Genomic DNA, 25233 nt, shown 5'->3' on the forward strand with positions numbered 1-25233 from the left:
CCCCCCTCAGAATTTTCCAGCATCCTTTTTAAAATGTACATCCCTGAACTGTATGCAGAATTCCAGTGTAAGTCTCACCACTGCCATAAGAAGTACATTAGCCCTTTTTGCCACAGCATTACACTGGGAGCTGATGTTGAGTTGCTTGTCTACTATAACCCCCAAATCCCTTTCAGAGTCCTTTCTTTCCAAAATACAGCCCCCCATTCTGTAGGTATGGCCTGCACTCCTTGTTCCTAGATGTATGTTTGCATTTGATTCCATTAAAATGCATGTTGTTTGACTGGGCGCAGTTTACCAAGCAACCCAGATTAGTCTGTATGACTGCCCCATCCTCATCATTATTCACCATTCTGACAATCTTTCTGTCATTTGCAAATTTTATCAGCTGGGATTTTATCTATTTCCAGATTGTTGATGAAAATGTTGAATAGCTACAGGCCTAGAACCAATCCCTGCAGAATTCCACTAGAAACTCCCATTCAGTGATGAGTCTCTCTACTTTTTTGAGATCTGTCAGTTAGCCAGTTATTAATCGCAAGAGTCTCATAGTTCTGGGTACCTCAAGCAAGGAGTCACAGTCTGGTCTTACCTCTGCTGAGTACTGTTAATATTGCTGTGCAATTCACAACTCTCATTCCTGAGCAAGGCCTAGCCCAAGGCCTACCCCAAGAAAGGCAACTATCATCCCCCTCTTCTACAAATATGTTACCTGAGAGGTTGTAGATGGTCCCTTCAGGCAGATCTGGAGCTAGATTCCTGGTGACAAATATAGCAATTCCAAGTCTCATCTACACTGCCTTTCAGATTGAATTAAATCAACAGCAGAGGTGTCTATAACTATCACACCACTTTGCTCCCAGAATGAGGAACAGAACTCAGAAATCCAACATTCCACTGCTGTCTCATAAATAGCTGTATAATCCTCTAATAGAGGTTGTTGTGTCCCCCTCTAGTTTCTGGTTCACCTAGAGGATAACAGCCTACTTCTGCTACTAGTTACTTGTTTAATGTATGTGGAAGATATCTGTGGTGTAGATGCTCTCTCTCTTTTATACAAGGTAGCCTTTCTGGTAGCGATAACCTCAGCCAGAAGGGGTGTCTGAGCTCAAGGCCCTGAGATCAAAGCTCCCTTACACGGTGTTCCATAAGGACAAGGTTCAGCTCAGGCCTCACCCGGCTTTCCTCCCGAACGTTGTCTCCCAGTTTCACATCAACCAGGATATGTTCCTCCCAGTATTCTATCCTAAGCCACACTCGAATGTCAGGGAGCTAAGGCTTCACTCGTTGGATGTCTGCAGAGTGCTAGCCTTCTACATCAAGAGAAAGAAGCCGTTCCAAAAATACGTCCAGTTATTCATGGCAGTGGCAGACAGAATGAAAGGTCTTCCTGTCTCTTCTCAACGGATTTCATCATGGATCACGTCCTGCATCTGTGAGTGTTACAACCTGGCAGGGGTGCCTGCTCCTCCGATCACTGCACACTCCACCAGGTCTCAGGCCTCTTCAACGGCATTCCCGGTGCAGGTTCTCACCCAGGAAATCTGCAGAGCAGCAACGTGATCCTCCACACACACTTTCACCATGCACTATGCAATCACTCAGCGGGCCAGAGACAATGCGGCCTTTGGAAGAGCAGTGCTCCAATCAGTGGACAACTCCGACCCCACCTCCTGAACTTGGGCTTGTGAGTCAACTGATTGGAATGGAAGGTTACTCACCTTCTCGTAGCTGTTGTTCTTCAAGATGTGTTGTTCATGTCCATTCCAATACCCACCCTCCTACCCCTCTGTCAGAGTAGCCGGCAAGAAGGAACTGAGGGGGTGGCAGGTCGGCAGGACTCTATATTGAGTGCCATGAAGGCGCGTCTCCAGGGGGCGCCCAGGCCGACCTGACGGATACTGCTAGGGGAAAAATCTCCTGGCTAATATGCACACGCGCACACCTGATTGGAATGGACATGAACAATACATCTCGAAGAACAACACTTACAAGAAGGTGAGTAACCGTTTTTTATGGATAGTAAATGAGTCTGGATGAGCTAATACTTAGACCAAGGCTTCAGCCTAACTTTTCCTGGCATGAGAGTTGTTTTGCCATTTTTTCCCTCTTACATCGATTTGCTGGTTTGTTTAACTATCGCTTCTGCTGACAGGACAAAAGTGATATGTTGCACTGGAAGATTTTAGGTAAAAGGAAAAGTTAATTAGTATGATAAATACACAACCTTGTAATACTAAAATCCCTTCATACTGGAAAAAAATAGGGCAAGATGGCATGAAAACAAAATGACATGGAAATTGTATATACAGCAAAAGTTGTGTAAATTGAAGAGCATGCATGCATATTTTATGAGAGTGCTTAATGCTGATTGGAGAAAAGAGAATGAATATGTTATATGTAAGTACATAAAAATCTCCATGAAGGAGGGGCCCAAACTGGAGAAACAGTGGACCAGAAACTGAAGGAATGAGACAGAAGGACCAGACATCAGAGGCTGCAATGACCATCATGAAGTATAGGAGAACTTCCTGATTCTCAGGAATTTGGTAACTTGGGCCCCTACTGTGAGGTGATGAGTTATCACTGAATTAGAACCTGATTAAACCACATGCAGTAATGAGTCATTCCTGTGCTAGGCTCCAGCCAATCCTCAAGCCAGGAGCTGGTCTGGTGACTCCCAGGGCAGGTATATAACACTCATAAGTGATACAGCAGTTTAGTCTGCCAAAGTCACTTTATGGCTTAGAATTCTCCTCTGCCTGATAGTGGTCACTGACTCCACAGGCCTTAGCCTGCCCTAGCCTTGTTCCCAGCCCTGTGCTTGCCTTGTTCCAACCCTGCTCTTGACTCCTGATTCTGGCTGTGACCTATGGTCTGAGTGCCACCGCACCAAGCACAAAGCCTGATTGCTACTGCTCTCCCAGTATGCCTGGCCATCCACATCTCGGGTTCGGACACCTAACTATTCCATCTTATCCAGAGCTGTAACTGGGCATTTTAGTGCCAGGGGCGAGCAAGCATATTTGTTCTCCCTAGAGGTGATGTGGGGAGGTCACGCGGGGTCACGTGCCCCTTCAGATTTCTGCCTTCCATTTAGCACAGAGGTTTTCAAACTGTGGGACGGGTCCCCCACAATTTGAAAACCGTCGCCTCCTGCTAGGAGTCGGCGGATTGGAAGGTGGTGGGAGCCGCCCAGCACGCTTGGACTCCTGGCTCTCTGCGCTATGGGAGCTAGGGTGCTAGCTGGTTGCCTGGCAGCCCTCCCTTCCCTGATCCCCTGAGCACCAGGGCAGCAGCGAGCAAACATCTCAGGGAGCATCTCATGGCAGCTTGGCTATGTGGGCACAGCTCAGAGCTGTGCCCAGAGGCAGATTACAGTTTTGTGAGGCCGTGGGCCAGAGCAAGTGGGGGTCCCTCCCCATCCTTTCCGCCTGCAGTCCCTGCTGCCCCCCCCCCCAGCACTCCTGCCGGGGGGGGGAGTGGGGTCAGCACACGGGGGCTTGCCCTGCTCCACCCACCTGCTTGGTACTCCTGCCAGGGGGAGCAGGGTTGGGGCTGCTTCCTTCCAATCCGCCCGGTGGGTGGGCGGAGCGGGGCAAGTCTGCGCGCCCCAATCCCGCTCCCAGGCAGGAGCACCGGGCAGGTGAAGCAGGTCGGGGCATGGGGGTGCTCATTTTTCCAGGGCCTAGAGGTGATTTTTCCAGGGCCCCACAATTGGCTGTGGACCCTGGGCACAAGCCCCATTGGCCCAGTGGCTGTGCCACCACTGGCTGTGCCACCCGCCCTGCCTGGGGAGGTCCGGCCATAAAGAGCAGACCTGGCGGCTCCCACCAGCTTCCAATACTCCAGCTCCTGGCAGGAGGCAACAGTTTTCAAATTGTGAGGGGCACACCCCACAGTTTGTAAACCCCTGTGCTAAATGGAAGGCAGAAATGGGGAGACACACGTGACCCTGCATCCCCCCCCCATGCCACCCCATTTTTCCGCCCCAATGGCTTTTTGCCTGGGTGACTGCCCCGTTCGCCGCGCCCTAGTTACGGCCCTGATAAAATTTTATCTCTTTACCGTCAGGCATAAATATATGTTCTGACACTATACATGACAATAATTCTGTCTGAAAATTTACAAATGAAGGTGCAAATTGATTAAGCCTAAATTGGGTGGACTTGTGATTCAGTTTCCTACCTTATACTCCCAACAAGCTCAACAGTTAAAACCAATTTGTTAAATAAACCCAGCTTGCAGAATTCAGAGTCCAGAAGCCAGGTCAACAATCAAACATTTTGCCTAGGGAAAAGTGTTTTCATATTCAAACAGGCAGCATTGTAAAAAAGAGAGTGTTGCTGGCACAGAGGTGCCCGAGGCAAAGCAACAGGGGTTCGTTGCCCGGCGTGCTTCGCGCCAATAAACACACCGGGGTGGAGAAACAATCAAAGGTTTATTTGAGATCTCAAAGTGGTGCAAGGAGACAGGCAAATCTCAAATCGAGCACACAGAACAAAGCAGCTTCTCTCTTCTTATACTTTACAATTAAGCCCCCCCTTCTCTCCCCCTCCCCCTCCCCACCTCTACTCCCCCTCCCTTCTCTACCGAAGGCATGTTCATACATTTAAGCCGTTAAGTCATTCTAGGGCTATAAATCTAGCTTGTTAGTAACATTCCTCTAAACAATCATTGGGTCCTATTTACTCTAGTTTACTACCCCTCCTCCAGCTAGAAACATGCAAACCTCATCATTATTGCTTAGGACCTGGTTATAAGCAAGGTCGTAATAGGTAACTGACTATTTACACATTCCAATTCCTGTCCTTGGCTTTTGAGGCCGCTTAGAGTTAAACATGGAAGAACAGAGTTTAAACATGGAAGAACTCTGGTTCATATATAGGCCTAATGACGCCATCAGTTCCCTCCTTTGAGAATACTCAACAAACTTTTGGCTGAGTTTTCTCATATTCTGTAGACAAGATATGATTGAGTGCCATGGAGCTGGGGTTCTCAATGAGAGGGTATGCTGGGATTTCTGGGGAACGGGGGCACAAAGCTTACGGAGGAGCAATTTAAAACAAGCAATCAGGAGGAGGGTGACCAGGCACAGTACCACACCTGTGAGGAGGAGACGCACAAGGTTATTTCCCAGTCCTCCTAGGTTGGGCAACCAACTCCAAAGGGAATCGAAACCTGTGGGTTCCCTTTCCTGAGCCTTCCACTGCTCAAAAGCCTGTTCGGCTGACAGGACGTGCTTGTTAATGTCCTGTGAGTTTTCTGGGACATAAGTACAACATTCACTCCCAATAAGGGCACACACTCCGCCCTGGGAGGCTAAAACATAATCTAAGGCCTGTCTGTTTTGCAGGGACAGCAACCGGAGCTGGTAAAGCTCTGAATTAAGGCTTTTCTCTATGGCCAAGGTCTCATTGGCATACTTGGTGAGAAACACAGAGAGCCTACGATAAAATTGAGCCAGTCGTCCCACCCCATAGGATGGGAGAAAGATCATACCCAATCTGTCTCCTTCTGTAATGGGCTCTGGGGTGGCATACAAAGATCTATGCTGCCTAGGGCGGCCAGGGGGCAGTTTAGGGAAAACATGAAGGGGAGGGGCAAGATATCCTAGGTAGCAGCTTCCATACCACCGATGCGGCAGCCACTTATAGGCAGAGGTACCGCAAATATAAAAGGAGTGGCCATTCCCTACCAAGCCATTATAACCGCTACTCCACTTATTTGCTTGTCTGGCATTCAACGATCCGAGCCAGGCGGTAGAGTTGGATTTGCCTTTAACATAGACAGGGATGGAAGTGTCACTGTCAGGGGATAAATAATACTGACAGGTGCTATTCCCAGCAAACCAGGTGTGATTGCTGGACCTAAACTGTCGATAGCACACCAAACCAGGGGCCACTGGCCGCAACCTAATAGGGGAAGGGATATACGTTGAGTTGGCCTGCGGCTTCCAGGGGTCGTCCCTTAACGCATACTGGGACTCGATGGTACAATTCTGTGACAAGGGGTACCTGAGACATTTCCCCCCCTACTGAACCATCCCCAACAGATATCTGACCAATTCTGGGGAACTACCCTCCAGGGTAACCCTGCAGCATAGTGCAGGATTTGGGAGCATACCCAGCAGTTAGAGAGGTTAAACTCTTGGGCAAAGCAAACCTTCAGGGACTCATATGTATTTGTCTCTAAGTTAGTAGGGATTCCTTTCCATCCCGCTTGTGCCTGGGGGAAACGGGAGTTAACAAGAGGAGTGTCTCTATGGCAAAGAGCACCACTGTGGCAGACCCTAGACCTGAACCCATATTGGGCAGGTGATCCTAGGGCCTAACAATCACAATTCCCCAAATACCCACAAAATAACAATTACCATAAGCAAGCAGATTAAAAACAACAGGGTCCAGGCCACCAAATTAGGCCGGCCCTGTGAAAATAAACACAACCAACGCTCAGAGGTCTCGCGGGGAGTGCGCTGTGACTGTCCAAAGAGACCACAGGGCATTCCCAGCAGACACTATTGTCGCCTGAATAACAGCTTAAGTCCCAGATCGTCGCTTGCAGTCTTCTCTGCAGGCTGGACGGTCCACCGTTCAGGAGCAGGCACCGCCTTCAGGCGAGAGTGATGAATCCAGTTCTTGTGTCCCTCAACCTTTGCCGCTGTATGGGAGACCAGCAGGACGGTGTGAGGTCCCTTCCACTTCTCTTGGAGAGGCTCGTCCTTCCAGGTCCGAACGAGTACGGAGTCACCTGGCTGCAAGGAGTGGATTGGGGCATCCAGCGGGAGAGGCTGCAAATCTTTGGTATACCTGTGGAGAGAACAAAGAACAGCAGACAGAGAGCACATGTACTGAGATAAGAAGCCACACCCCATTTCCCACTCCCCTGCCAGAACCGGTGTACCATTCATAGGCCATGCCCTTCCAAACATAATCTCGAAGGGACTGAGCCCTAACCTGCCCTTAGGGAGAGCGCGAATGTGGAGCAAAACAAGGGGCAAAGCATCAGGCCACTTAAGGGAAGCCTCTTGGCAAACCTTTGAGAGGTGCCGCTTAAGAGTCTGATTTGTACGCTCCACTACCCCACTGGCCTGCGGTCGCCATGGCGTGTGAAGCTTCCAGGGGATCTGTAGGGCATCCGATATCTTCTGAACGACTTGGGATGTGAAGTGTGTTCCGTTGCCAGATTCCATCCACTGGGAGAGCAATCTGAGCCTTACTCTGTGCTACTCGATATCCTCGGAGTCCAACAAAGTTCAGGAGGCTCACAGTGGCTTTAAGGCAAGAGGTTAGACCCACAGCAGCAATTAACAAGTCATCCACATATTGCAGGAGGAGGACTTTGTCCTCGTTGTCCCACTCCTCCAAGTCTCTAGCCAGGGCCTGGCTGAAAAGGGTGGGGGAATTTTTAAATCCCTGGGCCAGCACTGTCCAGCAAAACTGCTTTCTAACCCTCCTTCTGTCCTCCCACTCGAAGGAGAAAATCTCCTGAGACTGGGGGTCAACCGGAATCGTGAAGAAGGCATCCTTTAAATCCAGGACTGAAACATGGGTGTACTGCCCCCCTATAGAAGCCAACAATGTATACGGATTGGGAACAAGGGGGTGTAGAGTCTTAACCCGCTCATTAACTGCCCTCAGGTCCTGGACCAGCCGATATGTGCCATTGGGCTTTTGTACAGGCAAGATAGGAGTGTTCCAAGCTGACTGGCATTCTCGAAGTACCCCGCACTTTAGGAACTGGTCTATAGTTTCCTGCAGTCCCTCTCTGGCCTCCCTTTTGATCGGATACTGCTTGATTCGCACTGGACCTTTTCCTGGCAAAAGCTGAACAGTAATAGGAGTATGATGGGCTGCCTTTCCTGGGATCCCTGATGCCCATACCAGAGGAAAAACCCGCTTCTCCCACTGACTCCACTCTGGGGCTTGCATAGCTGAGGGCTCAATTGCAAGTGTCATTATCCAGGCATTCTCTGGGGGTAAGGTGAGGCTTATTTCATCTTGAGTGAAATGCAGGGTAGCACCTAAGCGACAAAGCAGATCCGTCCCAATAGAGGCGTTGGACAATCGGGGAGGTAAACCAGTCTGTGAGATAGAGTTCTGTTTCCCAAAGCACATTCCGCTGGGGCATATACTGGGCACTTAGTTCCTTTCCCTGTGGCTCCCACCACAGTGAGGGAATCTGCCACAGGCAGCTGAAGGGGTTGGTTTACAGCAGTTCGTGCAGCTCCAGAGTCTATTAAAAAGTCTATGTCTGAATCTCCCACCCGCATTTTTACTCGGGGTTCCGGGGGCAGGATAGTCCATCTCCCCTGACACCCCTATTCTTGATCCTCTGCTGCCATCATAGGGGTACCTTCCCTTTCAGGGCACTCATTTTTCCAATGTCCCTCCTTTCGGCATATGGCACACTGATTGCGACCCAGACGCCTTTCTTGTAAGCCAGGGCGCCCACGCCCACGTCCTCTCATTCCCCGGCCTCTTCCACCTTCCTGAAATCTTCCCCTGCCACCAGCCTGTACTGCTGCAACCATCATTTTCACTTGCCTCTTTTCCTTTTCTCCTTCCCTAAGGCTGTAAGCCCTGTTTGCAGTTTCCAGAATCTGTGCCATTGTCATGCCCATCAAATCCTCCTTTTTCTGCAGTTTCCTTTTAATATCAGGGGCAGCACGGCTGGTAAAGATACCCTTTATAATTGCCTCAGTAGCCTGATCATCGGGGTTTGCATTAGTAGTTTGCCTGATGGTATCCCGAATACGCTGCAGAAAAGCAACCGGACTCTCTTTTGGCTCCTGTACTAGCTCATACGGCTTAGCCCAATTGTTATGTCGGACAGCTGAGTGTCGGAGACCATATAATAGGAGCTCCTTGTATACAGTGAGAAGGGTAAAATCCGCCGGCACATTGGGATTCCATTGGGGGTCTGCTGTAGGGACCTGAGCTGCAGCAACAGGGACGTTTGCTGCATCTGCCTCATGTCTATGCTGTGCCTCCTCCCGTGCCTTAGACACAACCTAATTTCGCTCCACCTCAGACAGCAGGGTCCGCATAAGGACATTACAGTCATCCCAATCAGGTTTATGACTCGCCAGACACCCTTCAAAAACCGAGATAAACTTGCTTGGATTCGTAGAGAATTCCCCTGCCTGTGTCTTAAAAGCTGCCAGATCCACCGGGTATAAACCTGCATTGTAGTGGCTGGGCGATTATCTGTTCCATGACGGGCTATCTGAGTCTCAGTAATCAGTGGATAGAATCCCACCGAGGGGGCAATCTCTGGGACCTGAGGGACCCTGTCTTTATATGGTGGGGGTGCTAGAGCCGAAGGGGACACCGACTCTGCCATCACAACCGGGGGAGGGTTCTGGGGACTAACAGTAGTTACTACCGAACCTGTCGGAGTCAAATTACACCTTTGCAAAAGATCTGACCTATTTCTTAACAACATAAACAACTGTACATACATATGTTCATTCCATTTACCCGTTCGCTGACAAAACAAAAGCAATTGAAGGATCGTATTATAATTAAGTGATCCCTCCGGTGGCCACCTTTCCTGGTCCTCTAGCTGATATTGAGGCCAGTCTACTGTACAGAATCTTTTCAGTTTACTTTTAATCAACGGATCCGATCCAAACACTTTCCAGTTCACCAGAATGCATTCTAAGGGTGTACACCTTGCCCTGCCTGCAGTACTCTGCCCCTGCCCCATATTAGGGAGACTCTGGGCGTCCCCAAGTCAAAACAGGTAGACACTGGGCGTCCCCAGGTCAAGACAGATAAAGTCCCCACTGGACTGTTCCTACCTTATCCACAGGACCGGTTCCCCACCGTCGCCCGCAGCTGCTTCTCCACTACTCAAGCGCGTTGCACCGTTGTGCCCTCCGGGGTCGAGCAAACCACGTCTCCGCCGAGGCCCCCGATGAAGTCACCGGTGAGCTCTGGGCGTCGGTCGTCGCCGTAGTCCGTCGGCCTCCAAGAGGGGTCCGGGCAAGGCTAAATTTCAGCCTCGAGCCCACTCAGGGACGCCAAGACTGTTGCTGGCACAGAGGTGCCCGAGGCAAAGCAACAGGGGTTCGTTGCCCGGCGTGCTTCGTGCCAATAAACACACCGGGGTGGAGAAACAATCAAAGGTTTATTTGAGATCTCAAAGTGGTGCAAGGAGACAGGCAAATCTCAAATCGAGCACACAGAACAAAGCAGCTTCTCTCTTCTTATACTTTACAATTAAGCCCCCCCTTTTCTCCCCCTCCCCCTCCCCACCTCTACTCCCCCTCCCTTCTCTACCGAAGGCATGTTCATACATTTAAGCCGTTAAGTCATTCTAGGGCTATAAATCTAGCTTGTTAGTAACATTCCTCTAAACAATCATTGGGTCCTATTTACTCTAGTTTACTACCCCTCCTCCAGCTAGAAACATGCAAACCTCATCATTATTGCTTAGGACCTGGTTATAAGCAAGGTCGTAATAGGTAACTGACTATTTACACATTCCAATTCCTGTCCTTGGCTTTTGAGGCCGCTTAGAGTTAAACATGGAAGAACAGAGTTTAAACATGGAAGAACTCTGGTTCATATATAGGCCTAATGACGCCATCAAGAGGAACTGGACCAAATCCCTTTGCTTACATAGGGAAGAAGGATATAGATTTCTGTCTGATTACCACAATGACGGGAATCAGACTGATCAAGCAAAAACATGTTTGTTTGTAGAAGTTTATCAAAATCTCTGACTTTGAATTCTGTATGTGTTTTTGCTTTAAATATAAAATACAATCTCATTCTTTCTCCTCTCCACCCTGTTGGGTTAGATGATAACTTCTTCTAGGGGCAGGGCTCGGAAAGGAGGAAGTGAAATCAAACTGCTTTAGAAGAAAGGGATTGACTTTTGCTCCCTGTGTGTGGAAAACCTTTCTTGGAATGCAGGATAAAGGTGAGTATTAAATTGTACCCAGGAACCAAATATCTACATTGCTTAAATTATTTTGGTCAATTTTATTGTCCTAATTAGTTACTGACAATCAGGCAAACACGTAAAAGATGTGCTTGCTTGGATGTTTACTAGTTTGAAGTGGGCCGAAGATAAGTCATCATCAGTCTTTTTTAAATGCTACTTTGTTCTACAAATTTTTTACCTATCTCTGTTGTAAACCAACCCGAGATTACTGTGATTGAAAGGATTAGAGCGGAAGCAAATGTTATATTCTCTATGTATTCCAGTTCTGTGCATTTGAAAGCACTTTGTAAATAGTCAGTTTCACTATAGTGTTTTACTGTGATGTCTGTATGAGTCTTTCACCTAGCAACGAAGAGGAAAAAGCATGTGTAAAAAATGTGTTTTGAAAAATTATGGATAAAGATAGAGGGATTAAGGAATGAATATAACATCTTTATTTTTTATTTATTTATTGACTAAATTTCACACTGATGATGTGCATTGATCTGCTAATTTTCATCATTCACTTTAACATGCACAATAAAGATGAAAATGCGGAAAGCAGGAGCAAACTATCTTGTGGGAAGGTGTCTGGTGGAGCTCTGTAAGACTCCCATTATTTCAGGGTTGGCTTTCTTTGAAATTTCTGTGCCTGATTAGTGCAGCTGAGAGTTAATCATTTAGAGAAATATTTAATCATCATAAAATAACCCCTGCAGTGACATGTGGTGAATCAATTTCCCGGTGTTCTTTGTGTCTCAATTGTGTATTGTTTTGTCATCCTAGGCCCTAATTCTGCAAGCACTTAAGTAGCTGCATAATGTTAGTCCTGTGGGTAGTTCTATTAAAATAACATTCATTGGTAACATTTGTATTTTAAATCAATGGGACAACTCCATGTGAGTAAAGTCCTACATATGCTTAAGAGTTTGCAGGATTAGGGCCTAAGACTGCAGGCTTCTTGGGGCAGTGATCCATTCTCCTCCATATTCTGTACAGTGCTGGGCACACGGTTGGCACTCAGTAGATAATACAGAAGACGAGCACCTCTGTGATTTCCCACCTCCTGTTGCCCTTCCCATTGCACCAATGGAGAATCTTTTCTGACCCAAATCTGCCAGGCAGGCTGACTCTGTACCAGCTTGTGCACGCTTCACATCTTGACAGATACCACCAAAGCAGAGGAATCAAGAATCAAGGAATCATATGAGGAGAGAAAGTCACCTAGCACCCACAGGACTGCAACAGTTAGTGGGAGAAATCATGAGATTCCTAGAGCAAGTCAGGCACAGAGGAATCTCCTGCTAAGAAGAATGAATCAGGAGGTTTTTAAACCTATAATCATTTTCTGTCTCAAATCAACCTGCTGCTGTTTTACTGTGTCTTTACATTGGCAGCTGAAGGGCTGAATCACAAATCTGCGGTTAGATAAAACTTTATACATATTAAATAAATTATTCTTGCTCCCTCTACTGAGGTGTTTAAAATTATGTTTCGCTCTTTGTCTGTGTCAATTATTTTACAGGCCAATGTACCTTGGCAGCTTGAGCACTGATCCCTTGATCCTGCCATCAGCTCCATGTTGGTGGATTTCTTCACTCACATGGAGTCCTTTGAAGTCAATGGGGCTGCATGAGGGGCACATCCACACAGAGCTCCCTACAGGATTGGGACCTCTGATTTCATGCAAAGTGACCCTAACTTTGTGGGTCACTAGATGACTGTTTTGAAACTAATGTTTTGTCCTGGTTTGAATATAATGCATTAACTTTTACACCTTCCTATTCCTGTAGTACCTGCCACCATTCCCCATCCCACGTTGTTTATGCCGGAGACTGGACTAGATTGTCCAAGTTGTGCACAGTGGAGTCTTTGGGGCAGTCTAGGTTTATGAATGGATATCAACAATTCGCGTCTTAACGCTGAACATGGGTTGCCTAGTGACAACCAAATACACCTGCTTTAGTGCTTTCCTTTTTGTATTGGTTCAGAGAAAATGTTGGCAGCTTATTTTGACCAGCCAGGAGGCCCAGAGAATCTATATGTGAAAGAGGTACCAAAACCACATCCAGGAAAAGGAGAAGTCCTTATAAAAGTGTCTGCCAGTGCTCTGAACAGGGCTGACTTACTCCAGGTATGTCTCTGTTAAGACGACTTATAGACCTGTGGGACACACTGTATTGCTTAGACTCAATTTTTGAGTAACAGAAGAGTCTGGCTTGAATTTTGACAGATCTGAAAAGTTAAGAGGGGTTGGACCTGGTTAGCACTTTGATGAGCGATCTCCAAGGAAAAGTTCAGAGTGCTGCAAAAAGAGGTGGTTGGTGATTCACTAGGTGGCACTTCTTCATCGGAGTCCTCACTGAACCTATGACCCATTATGATATAAGGGGCATTGTGCTCCTGGAGGTGTCTCCTTTCAGATGAGATGAAAACAAGCTCTAGTCACTCGTGGCCACTTAAAAATTCCCATAAGCTTCTCATGAACACAAGGGTGTTAACTCTAATACCTTGGCTAAATTCCAATATAAGTAGTCACATTCTACCTACCTCTTAAAACATACGTTAGCAGCCAACGTCTTGGCTGACACACTGGGGACTGAACCAGGGACCTCCAGAGCTAAAATCATGAGTGTCTGTAGCGTGTGCTAAAGCTCAGCAACGGGGGATAACTCATATCTTCAGCAGATCAGCACAGAGGGGGACCTGTAACACACTCACCAGTTGGTTACAGACATATAAAGTTTCAAGAACAAAGCCTGCTCAGCCTAAAAAAGGAAGTGTAATTATTGCTAAAAATACCATTAAGGATGGGAGATCCTAAAAAGACCTGGATTGAAATGTATTTGCATGATGTGACCAGAACTAAAACCTAGGGGGGTTCTGAAGTAAGACTGAATAAAGAGAGATTAGGTTAAGTGGCAGATCAAATTGCAGTTCATTGCACTGATTATTCTTTCTGTTTTTGCAGAGGAGAGGAAAGTATCCTTCCCCAAAAGGAGCAAGTGACATTTTAGGCTTAGAAGCAGCTAGACTTGTGGCTGGGTTCGGACCTGGTTGCAAGGGTCAGTGGAAAACTGGAGATACAGTGATGGCTCTGCTGTCTGGGGGTGGCCAGGCAGAATACGTCACTGTGCCAGAAGGTCATCTGATGCTGATCCCTAATGATATGACTTTTGTTCAGGCTGCAGCCATTCCTGAAGCCTGGCTAACAGCCTTTCAGTTGCTGCATTTTGTAGGTGAGTGATGTATCTGCAAATCCAGTTTGCCATTTTCTTCTGTTCATTGCCCAGTTCTGAATGTCACTTGCCTTTGAAGAGCTTTTTCTATGTCACTCCATCCATCTAGCCCTTTGACCTTTCTTGTCCACATGACTTAGATATACAAGACCTAAATTCCTAAAGGTTGGCCACATCTACTCAATAATAACTTGCTTTGCTGATTGCATATGTAAAAGGGAAGAATACAAAAAGGGGCTTGGCTTTACAGTAGAACCTCAGAGTTACGAACTGACCGGTCAACCACATGTTGGCACCAGAAGTACGCAATTAGGCAGCAGCAGAAAAAAAAAAAGCAAATACAATGCAGTGCTGTGTTAAACGTAAACTACTAAAAAAATTAAGGGAAAGTTTAATTTTTTTTACAAGGTAAGGAAATTGTTTCTGTGCTTGTTTCATTTAAATTAAGATGGCTAAAAGCAGCATTTTTCTTCTGCATAATAAAGTTTTAAAGCAGTATTAAGCCAATGTTCAGTTGTAATCTTTTGAAAGAACAACCAAAACATTTTGTTCAGAGTTACAAACATTTCAGAGTTATGAACAACCTCCATTCCCAAGGTGTTCGTAACTCTGAGGTTCTACTGTACTTTGCATCTGTATTTCCCAGCTGGGAACTACAGCTTTCCATTAACTCCAAATGCTGTATTTTCCCCCAAAGCAAGGCCTACCTCTAAGAGTCTGACTTCACTACAAACTCAACCATGTTGGGAGGTCCACACACACCATGATTGTCACCTGATACTGTCTGAGCATGGTTTGGAATTATAGGGTAGATGGACTCTATGTTGGAGAACACCCATGCTGTGCCTTGGTTCCCAGAGACAGCTGTATTTGTAGGTCAAACTCCCATTGAAGTTAGATGGATGCTCAGCATTTTTAAAATCCCACATGGAACATATTAGACAGGCCCTAAAGTATCATTCTACTGAATTTCTCTGTTTCGTTTCTGACTGTTTGCAGGTCAGTGTGAGTTGGCAGACGTCCATTACCACAAATCAGCTTAGCACCCATGCTGAAAAGCTCAGCAGAGAGACTAAGAGCCATGTAAAATGAACTATCCTTTTGTCATTACACTAGAGGTGGTCTCTCTACTTCTTGGTAGAGGAACATCAATTGGGCAGTGTAGGGAAGCTTGTACTGCTGCTACCCAGGCTTCTGTGGCCAAATAGGACTTTGGCCTCCAGGGCTGTTGAGCCCATACCTTTCGATTGCACTAAATGACCCCCCCCAAAACTCAAATCTGTTAACATTATATATGTTCTGGGGCTTATAAGCAATTACAAGATAATATAATTATAGAAGGGACTGGGAGCACCATCTATTATGAAGGTTGCCTGACATTTCCCATTGTAAGACCCTCTTTTCAGTTGGTTATAACTTAGCCAAACTTTAACCATTCTTGAAAATTTTAGCCAAAAGAACTCAGGCATTTCCAAGAACAAGGCTAAGGAAAATTGTTTTGTCATGTTAAAAAATACTGGCAACCTTATTTTGAGACATTCTAGTGCCCTTGTGCACTGGAGCAGGAACTTGGAATTTGGCCTTTGTGTCTGGGATGTGCCTTTTGCCATCACTGTGAAAATCTGCCCAAATCTGGCCAAGTTATATACCTTTGAAAAATCAGAAGCTCAGCAGAGACTTGATAAAGTTTAGCATCTAAAGTCTCTGGAGATTCCATCTGCAGTGAGTTTACTTCAGCCCAGGGCTATGAAGGACTTTCCCTGCAATTGCAGCTCTGAGCTACTGTGGGCTTTGCCAGGTCTGGGCCAAGCATCTGGGTGGAGACAAAGAGCCTGGAGGGGGGAGACTGGGATTGGAGACTGGCAGTGCGAGGACAGATAAACTAGGAGTTGGGGGAAAGTCAAGGATTGGCTGGGCAAGGAGCCTGGAAATGGGAGCCAGGGGCAGGAGCTCAGTGTGTCATGGGGAAGGAAGTGGGTGGAGGGGAGACAGAGCTGACAAGGAGTTAGGATGCAGTGGGAGAACTATGGCAGGCTGGGCACAGAGACTTGGATGAGGAACTGGGTGGGGGCACTGGGATTGGATGAGAGGCCACAAGGTGAGTTGGAATGGGGAATGTGGGGGATAACTGAACAGAGACAGATTGGATGAGTAGCCAGGAGGGGGAGCTGGGACTGGATGGCAAGGAGACAGGGGATAAGATGCCAGGGCTGTGTGGAGGGGAAAGTGGGAATAGTTAGGCAGGAAAACTGGGAGGAAGACTAGGACTGTGAATGCTGGCGGAGATTGGGATTGGAATGGAGAATCCAGAGGGGCACACAAGGACTAGCTGGACAAGGAAACTGGGACTGGGATAAGAAACCTGAGGAATGGAGACTAGGACTGGCTTGGTGAGAATAGAATGAGGAAGCGGGTAAGGAAGAGACAGGATTGCGACAGGGACAGGTTGGAGGTCAAGGGGTCAAGCTTGAGGAAAACAGGCAGAAGAGTCTATGCCCCGTAGAGAACACTCCCTTCCAGAGCCTAGAATGGAACTTAAGATTCTTGAGTCTCACCATTCCTCTTCTATCAGAAAATATCTGTGAAACCCTCTGGCAAAGTGTCTAGTGCTGGTCCACACAGGGGATTACAACTACTACTGCTATTATTTATTACATTAGCTCAAATATCAGAGATCTGTATTCAGGAGTGCTGGAACAATCTGTATAGCGGGGGTGCCGAGAGCCATTGAACCAAACTGTAAACCCTGTATATGATGGAAACCACTTCAAGCCAGAGGATGTGGAAGCACCCCAGCACGCCTAGTTTCAGCACCTATGTCTGCATGGTGTATCTAATGGTTCCAACCCTGCTGATAAACCATATGTGTCATCATGATTCCACATAATAGAATTTCTGTTTGCTTTCTTTAAAACATAGGAAATTACAAACAGAAAAATAAGTTAAAGGAACGTTATTAAGATTGCAAATCAAGGACTCAAAAATTAAGACTGCCAGAATTAAGGTTGCCTGTGCGATCTCAGTTTTCTCACCTTGCGCGTATACATTATGATACAGTCCCTATGAAATGATCACACACTATTTTTTTCACAGGATCCCCCTGCCTCATTCAGTGAACAAGATATATGGCGCTCACTTACAGAGCAGCTACTCAATATTTTACTGCATGCACTTACACCAGGTCTGGATTTTTTCCCTCATTAAAGGTGTTCAACAGCTGCTTATTTTAGCTGAAGAATCCACAGATGAGAGTTAATTTGTTCAGCTTGTTATTGAGCACTTTTTACCACAACCATGTCTAATCTGAAGGCCGTCCCAAATGGGTCGTTCATTTCCCTATGTTTTGCTTCAGGTAAAGTACAGAGTGGACAGACAGTGCTGATCCACGCAGGAGCTAGTGAAGTTGGCACAGCAGCCGTTTCTGGCAAAAGCTATTCCCATTGTAACAGCTGGAACACAAGAGAAACTCCAGCTGGCAGCAAAACTCGGAGCAGCTGCTGGGTTCAACTATAAGGAGGAGGATTTTAGAGAAAGGGCCCTGGAGCTCACCAATGGTGAGAATGTTTGGGTAACCCAACAATTGCACTGGTATTCATAATCATGATTTAGGAAAAGTCTGCATTCTTCTCCTATGAAGTTGCTGTTGTGTTTCAACTAGGCTACATCTACACTGCAGTAAAAGACCCATAGTACGGCTATGGCTGGCCCAGGTCAGTTGTTTTGGGCTCGCAGGGCTCAGGCTGCAGGGCTAAACATTGCAGTGTAGACATTTGGGTTTGGGCTGGAGTCATGGGTCTGAAACCTCACAAGGGGGTAGGACTTAGAGCCCAGGCCTGAGCCCAAATGTCTATGCTGCAATTTTTAGCCCTGCAGCCCAAGCCCCACGAGCCCAAGTCAATTGTCCCGGGCTCTGAAACTCAGTGCCGTGGGTTATTAATGTTGCAGCATAGAAGTACCCTTAGATTTTCAATGGGATCATCCCATCAGGGAGGTTGATTTTCACACAGAAGGCCAGAATGCCTCCCCATCTCAAACCTGTTATGGCCCATCTGTTGTTGGCTGGGAGGGGAATCTGTAGTCCTAGATGAGGCCTAAAACACAGGTCTTGAGCACTAGCAGTGTTAAAAATTCCATGACTAGTTTGAATAATGATGTCCTGGCCAAATTCCAAGTTGGATAATTATGTTCCACCTAGCAATCATTCCCACTCTAGTTTTATTCAGATGTGACAACCTTCACTTCCTGTCTTAAGCTGCTATTTAGTGTTATACACTTTATATAATTATTGCATTTCACCTTGGAAGTGGCTGGTTTCAATAAGATTTCAATATGCTCAGCACCTGCAGGACAGACCCAATGTCAGCACATAACTTGTCTAACTGGGCCTTATTTTCAGCAGTGCCCCATTTGTTTTGGTTTTGTTGTTGTTGTTGTGGGCACAAATATTGTGCCTGCATTGCTTTTGCATCCATAAGTAATTGTGAGCACAAGTCCCAGCATTTGGATTGCTAAATGTTTGACTGTGGGCACAAAAAATGTACACAATTTTTTTACCTGCCCACTGTGCCTAGAAAAAAGTTATTGTTCTTTCTATGGATATTTAGGGCATAGTTTATGGGTTTGCATATGTGTATGTATATATTTATATTTAGCCTGGTCCTGCAGTTATTACTCACAAGTAGTCACATTGACTTCAGTGGGACTAATCCCATAAGTAAGAGTTACAGGACTGTGCCTCTCTGTATACAGACCTACTCGTCTCAGTCTGTTTTTTGTTGTTGTTTGTTGTTGTTGTTGTTGTTGTTGTTTTGTTTCAAATTATCCCACATTTTGATTTCTCCAAAGTACATTATTGAAATGGGATAGCTCAGTGGTTTGAGCATTGGCCTGCTAAACCCAGGGTTGTGAGCTCAATCCTTGAGGGGGCCACTTAGGGATCTGGGGCAAAAATCAGTACTTGGTCCTGCTAGTGAAGGCAGGGGGCTGGACTCGATGACCTTTCAAGGTCCCTTCCAGTTCTAGGAGATAGGATATCTCCATTAATTTATTTATTTATTCTGTTCCACTTGAGGCTCTGGAGTGGATATTATTTTAGACTGCATTGGGTGGTTCCTACTGAGAGAAGAACCTCAATTGTCTGAGTACTGATGGCCAGTGGATTGTGTATGGACTGTTGGGTGGAGGTGAAGTACATGGAGATCTGCTTGCAAGGTTGCATTCCAAAAGAGGGAGCCTGCTTACTAGTCTGTTAAGATCACGAGAAAAGGAGGCAAGTGATGACTAGCAACATCTTTATTTAGTTTAACACAGGAATCTGTAATTCTAATTACTTTGTTTCCTTTTAATACCAGTGATAAAATATTGTATTCATAGAATCATAGAACTGGAAGGGACCTTAAGAGGTCATCTAGTCCATTTCCATGCACTCATGACAGGACTAAGTATTATCTAGACCATCACTGACAGGTATTTGTCTAACCTGCTCTTAAAAATCTCCAAAGATGGAGATTCCACAACTTCCGAAGGCAATTTATCCCAGGGCTTAACTACCCTGACATTTAGGAAGTTTTCCTAATGTCCAACCTAAACCTTCCTTGCTGCAATTTAAGCCCATTGCTTCTTGTCCTATCCTCAGCGGTTAAGAACAAATTTTCTCCCTCCTCATTGTAACAACCTCTTATGTACTTGAAAACTGTTATCATGTCCCCTCTCAGTCTTCTCTTTTCCAGATTAAACCCAATTTTTTCAATCTTCCCTCATAGGTCATGTTTAATCATTTTTGTTGCTCTTCTCTGGACTTTCTCCAATTTGTCTACATCTTTCCTGAAATGTGGCGCCCAGAACTGGACACAATACTCCAGTTGAGGCCTAATCACCATGGAGTAGAGCGGAAGAATTACTTCTTGTGTCTTGCTTACAACATTCCTGCTAATACATCCCAGAATGATGTTCGCTTTTTTTGCAGCAGTGTTATACTGTTGACTCATATTTAGCTTGTGGTCCACTATGACCCATAGATCCCTTTCTGCAGTACTCCTTCTTAGGCAGTCATTTCCCATTTTGTATGTGTGCAACTGATTGTTCCTTCCTAAGGAGAGTATTTTGTATTTGTCCTTATTGAATTTCATCCTATTTACTTCAGACCATTTCTCCAGTTTGTCCAGATCATTTTGAATTGTAATCCTATCCTCCAAAGCACTTGCAACCCCTTCCAGCTTTGTATTATTACTATTGCATTATTGTATTAATGCAGTATAATATTAATGTATTACCATACAAATAACACTCAATTTTTTAGTATATATCTCGGAAAGCAATCCAGAATCAAACTATATTGTCCTTGTACTACTTGTGCCACATCCATTTCTGTTGTAACACAGCTGAAACCAGTGGAGTAACACCAGGGATGATTTGTGTTAACTGGGTTTTTTGTTAGCCTCTTGTATGTACCATCTATGTACACTGAAAATGTTTCCCCTAAAAGGAAACAAAACTTACAAGAAATTGAAAATGGGAACATATCTATAAAATCGTTTGGGGTTCTATTTTTCAAAATAGTTCTGCTTCCATTCAGTCACCCAGATTTGAGAGCTGCTAAGAGCTGAGCACTTGTGAAAACTGGCTTTACCTGGATGATACTGAGGGAGGGATCCAAGAGGGTATTTAGGCACCTAAGTCCCATTTTTAGGCACCACTGTGATCCACAAAACTCCCGCTTGGCTGCTGCCTAACTCTGTAGGTGCCTAAACTCACTCAACACTTAAGTATTTCCTCTGGGGATGCACACTGCAGCTCGCTCTAGGCGCCTATCTCCTGCCTGAGCATGTGCACTGCTGTCTCATGACAGACATCCAAATGCTCATCTCCTGCCTATGCCTCAGAGCAATTCACAAACTGGGAAAGATAGGGGTTTGGTTGTCCAAGTCGTGTGCCGGGGACTGATCTGGTTGGCAGCCTCTACTGGATCAACCCCTCAGGTGAGTTCGCAGAAAGCAATCGGAGGGAAGGAGGGAGTAAGAGGAGGACCTCCCTTCTAATTTTTAGCCTAGCGGTCAGGGTATTCATCCAGGATGTAGGAGACCCCCAGTTCAAGTCCCTCCTCCTCCTCCTGAGGGGGAGAAGGGATTTGAAGAGGGATCTGCCTCCTCTCAGGTGAGTGCACTAAGCTGTGGGATATTTTGATGTGGGGGCTCCCAGAATCTCACCTATTGAAGTTGTTCTACTTCACTCAAACAATAAAATACTTAAATATTAATTGGACCAAAGACAGAATGGCTCTGTAGTCTATTCTTAGGGCATTCACCTGAGAGTTGGCAGATCTCTGTTAGGAATGTAAACGGTTAACCAGTAAGCATTAGGCTTACTGTTAACTGACCTTAACGGCCGGAGGGACCCCAGCCCCGGCCACACTGGCAGGATCCCAGCCCCGGCAGGCTGAGCGACCTCGGTTAATGGTTAACCGATATAATTTTAATCATTTAACCGGTTAACTTTTTAAACCGATATTTACATCCCTAATCTCTGTTCAAATCCCTTCTCCCATTCAGGAAGAGGGGGGACTTCAACCAGCGGTCTCCCACAGCCATGGTGAGTGCCCTGTCCACTAGGCTAAAAGTTACAAATAGGGGTCTATCTAAATTTGCGGCCATGAAAATCACATCACAGACCATGAAATCTGGCCTCCCCCATGAAATCTGGTCTCTGACCACCCAGTGTGATTTCTCTATGAGTTAAGTAGACCCCTAGTTGTAAAAATGGTTATCCCCCCACTCCCACCATTTTGTTTCAGGCCCTGCATGCAACTTAGCCAGCCAAAGTCTATCTTCCCCCAATTCATGTATCACTAGCAGTTAGGCATCGTTGTGCAGCCCAGACTGACGTGCTATCTCTCACAGAGGTGCAGGTCTTAGGTCACATCCCCCAGGCTAGCTTAGATTGCTTCCCACCTTGCGTGCTAGCTTTTGTGGATCACAGTCTAAGAAAGACACCTCTCTCTCCCCATTCATTGTATAGGGAGCATAGGCACCTCACTCAGGCTTTGTGGGTCGCAGTGCTGTTTGTTTATCTAAACACCTAACAGTTACACACTGTGATACTCAGCTTTCAATGCCTAAGTCCCTTCATGGATCCCACCGTCAGTGCTTTCTCTATGCTGCCCCTCATACTTGGGAGAAGCTCCCTGTAAACATCTGCAAAACCAACTCATCATCTTCCTTCATGTCCCTCCTCAAAACTCTCCTTTGCTATGATGTATACAAAAAAGCCATAACTAAGGCTCCTATGCACTATGGTAATACAAATAACTAATAATACCAAGAAGATATTACAGTGATGGCAGCAATATGAAACCCTAAGATATATTCTACCCAGGATCCAATACAGTATTGTTCCTACACTATTGTTGCCGGCACAGAGGGCCCGAGGCAAAGCAACAGCGGGGTTCGTTGCCCGGTGTGCTTCGCGCCAATAAACACACCAGGGGGAGAAGCAAACAAAGTTTATTTGGGATCCCAAAGTGGTGCTAGGAGACAGACACGTCTCAGATCAAGCACACTAACAGAAACAGTTTTTCTTCTTTTATACATTTTGCAGTTAAGCCTCACCCCCCTTCTCCTCCCTTCCTCCCCCTCTACCCCTCCCTTCCCTGGTAACAGTTACTAAGCAAATAGCAAGTACATTTAAGCAGTTAAGTCATTCTTGGCAGCTATAAGCCTAGCTTGTTAGTAACTTCTTTAAACCGTTATCTTGTCCTTTTTCCCTTCAGCCAGAAACATGCAGGCCTCATTATTACCGCTTGATACCGCTGTGAGCAGGGGGTTGCACACAGATAACTGGTTGCTTACATATTCCAATTGCACCTGGCTTTTGAGGTTGATAAGAGTTTAAACATGGAAGGATAGAGTTTGGTTCACTTAGGCCTAGTGCAGGAAGGCTTCACTGACACTTGTGGTCGTCTACCCTCCCGAGTTACCTAGGGTGATGCCTAGTGACGTCAACACTATATTCTCAAGTCCTTTGTCCAATCTTATTTTAAATGCCTCTGTGATGGAGCTTCTGTCACTTACCTTGGGAAAATATGTCACCCCATTACTATAATTTAAATTCCTTGGAGGAGCCTAAACAATTCCTCTCCTTTAGGGTATACATCCTTTAACTATTGTAGACTATTATTATAAGTGCCTCCCAGTACAATAATGTTATGAAATGTAGTGTATCTTTTAGAAACATGCTCATTTTTATAGGTAATACTTAGAGATATGTGCATGAATTAGAAAAGTAGGAATAATTCTTAAAATATAACCTCCTTTCATTTTTTCTCTTCAGTATAAAGAAAAGCTGGTGAAAGCCTTCACAGAGAGAGTGTTGCCGTATTTCTCCCAAGACAGATCTCCTCATGTCCAACCAATCATTGACAGTGTTTATCCTTTGCACAGGATTGTAGAGGCTCACAGGACCATGGAAGAAAACAAGAACCTTGGCAAAGTTATAATTAAAATGCCTCCTTCATCTTAAAGAAGGGTGTGCTGCTGCAGGTGTTCCACAGAGACTAAATTACTATTGATGTGTATGGGAGTTTGGCATCTGGAGCACCTGCAATTTCAGGCCACAAATTTGAAATGACTGACAGTGAGGAAGGATTGTGAAAGCGAGGAGTAAAACTAAGTCTTTGTACAAGACTGTCTTTGAGAAAGTAATTCCCTTATAAGGGAATAATAACAAATCCAAATCTATCATTGGTATGGTGTCCTAGGGCAGTGGTCTCCAAACTTTTTTGATCGCGCACCCCTATCAGTAAAAAATTTTTGAGCACACACCCCCAATATATGTATATTTATTTATGTATAAATTATATACATTTACTACTATATTAATATATTATGTACATTATAAAACATACAAAAAATAGAAATTAAAAAAGGATGAGATAAAGATGAAATAAACAATATTTTAAAAAAAAATTATTGTATTTTATTTATTAACGGTACAAAAAACCTTTTTGCTCTCACAAAAAAAATATTAATAATAATATTTTTTAGTGAGAGCAATGTGATTGAATATGCTTCATTATTTCTGAAAATCTTGGTTTAACACTTTGTGATACAGCGGTTCGAAGGTCTGGATTAGGGTTAGGGTGCGGGAGGGGGCTCAGGGTGGGGTGCGGGGTCTGGGAGGGAGTTAGGGTGCGGGAGGGGGCTCAGAGTGGGGGTGCGGGGTCTGGGAGGGAGTTAGGGTGCGGGAGGGGGCTCAGAGTGGGGGTGCGGGATCTGGGAGGGAGTTAGGGTGCGGGAGGGGGCTGGGAGGGAGTTAGGGTGCGGGAGGGGGCTCAGGGTGGGGGTGCGGGGTCTGGGAGGGAGTTAGGGTGCGGGAGGGGGCTCAGAGTGGGGGTGCGGGGTCTGGGAGGGAGTTAGGGTGCGGGAGGGGGCTCAGGGTGGGGTGCGGGGTCCGGGAGGGAGTTAGGGTGCGGGAGGGGGCTCAGGGTGGGGTGCGGGGTCTGGGAGGGAGTTAGGGTGCGGGAGGGGGCTCAGGGTGGGGGTGCGGGGTCTGGGAGGGAGTTAGGGTGCGGGAGGGGGCTCAGAGTGGGGGTGCGGGGTCTGGGAGGGAGTTAGGGTGCGGGAGGGGGCTCAGGGTGGGGTGCGGGGTCTGGGAGGGAGTTAGGGTGCGGGAGGGGGCTCAGGGTGGGGTGCGGGGTCTGGGAGGGAGTTAGGGTGCGGCCGGAAAGAAGCGGCACTTTCCCCTTCAAAGTGCCGCTTCTCTCCAGCTGGCTTTGAAGGGGAAAGCGCCGCTTCTTTCCGGCCGTTGGCTGTGCGGCTGCCCCTGCTCCTCCACGGGCTGGAGGACTCAGGGCCACATTCCGAAAGGGGCTTTAGAGCTGCAGTCCAGGGCCCCAGGGCCCCCTTAGCCCAGGGCCCTGCAGCCCCTAAAGCCCCAGTGTTCCGGGTGGCCCTGCCCGCCGGGAGTGGTGGGGGCAGGCAGCTTCCCAGCTCACTCGTTCCCTCCCTCCTCCGGCCGCCCTTTTTTTTTTTTCCTCCCCCCCCCCCCCCCCCCCGGCGGCGCTCCT

General features: G+C 46.4%; 1 protein-coding gene across 1 annotated transcript; it reads left to right on the forward strand.

Annotated features, from left to right (window-relative positions):
* Window positions 1-10919: 10919 nt before the first annotated feature.
* On the forward strand, window positions 10920-23687 carry TP53I3 (tumor protein p53 inducible protein 3). The gene is given in 8 exon segments (XM_065402093.1): window positions 10920-10932; window positions 12927-13069; window positions 13907-14174; window positions 17527-17593; window positions 17595-17728; window positions 19246-19277; window positions 19279-19443; window positions 23499-23687. Coding segments are annotated over 8 exon segments (1011 nt in total).
* Window positions 23688-25233: the final 1546 nt, after the last annotated feature.

Source organism: Emys orbicularis, chromosome 3 (genome assembly GCF_028017835.1).
Source record: "Emys orbicularis isolate rEmyOrb1 chromosome 3, rEmyOrb1.hap1, whole genome shotgun sequence".
In the NCBI taxonomy this organism is placed as follows: Eukaryota; Metazoa; Chordata; order Testudines; family Emydidae; genus Emys; species Emys orbicularis.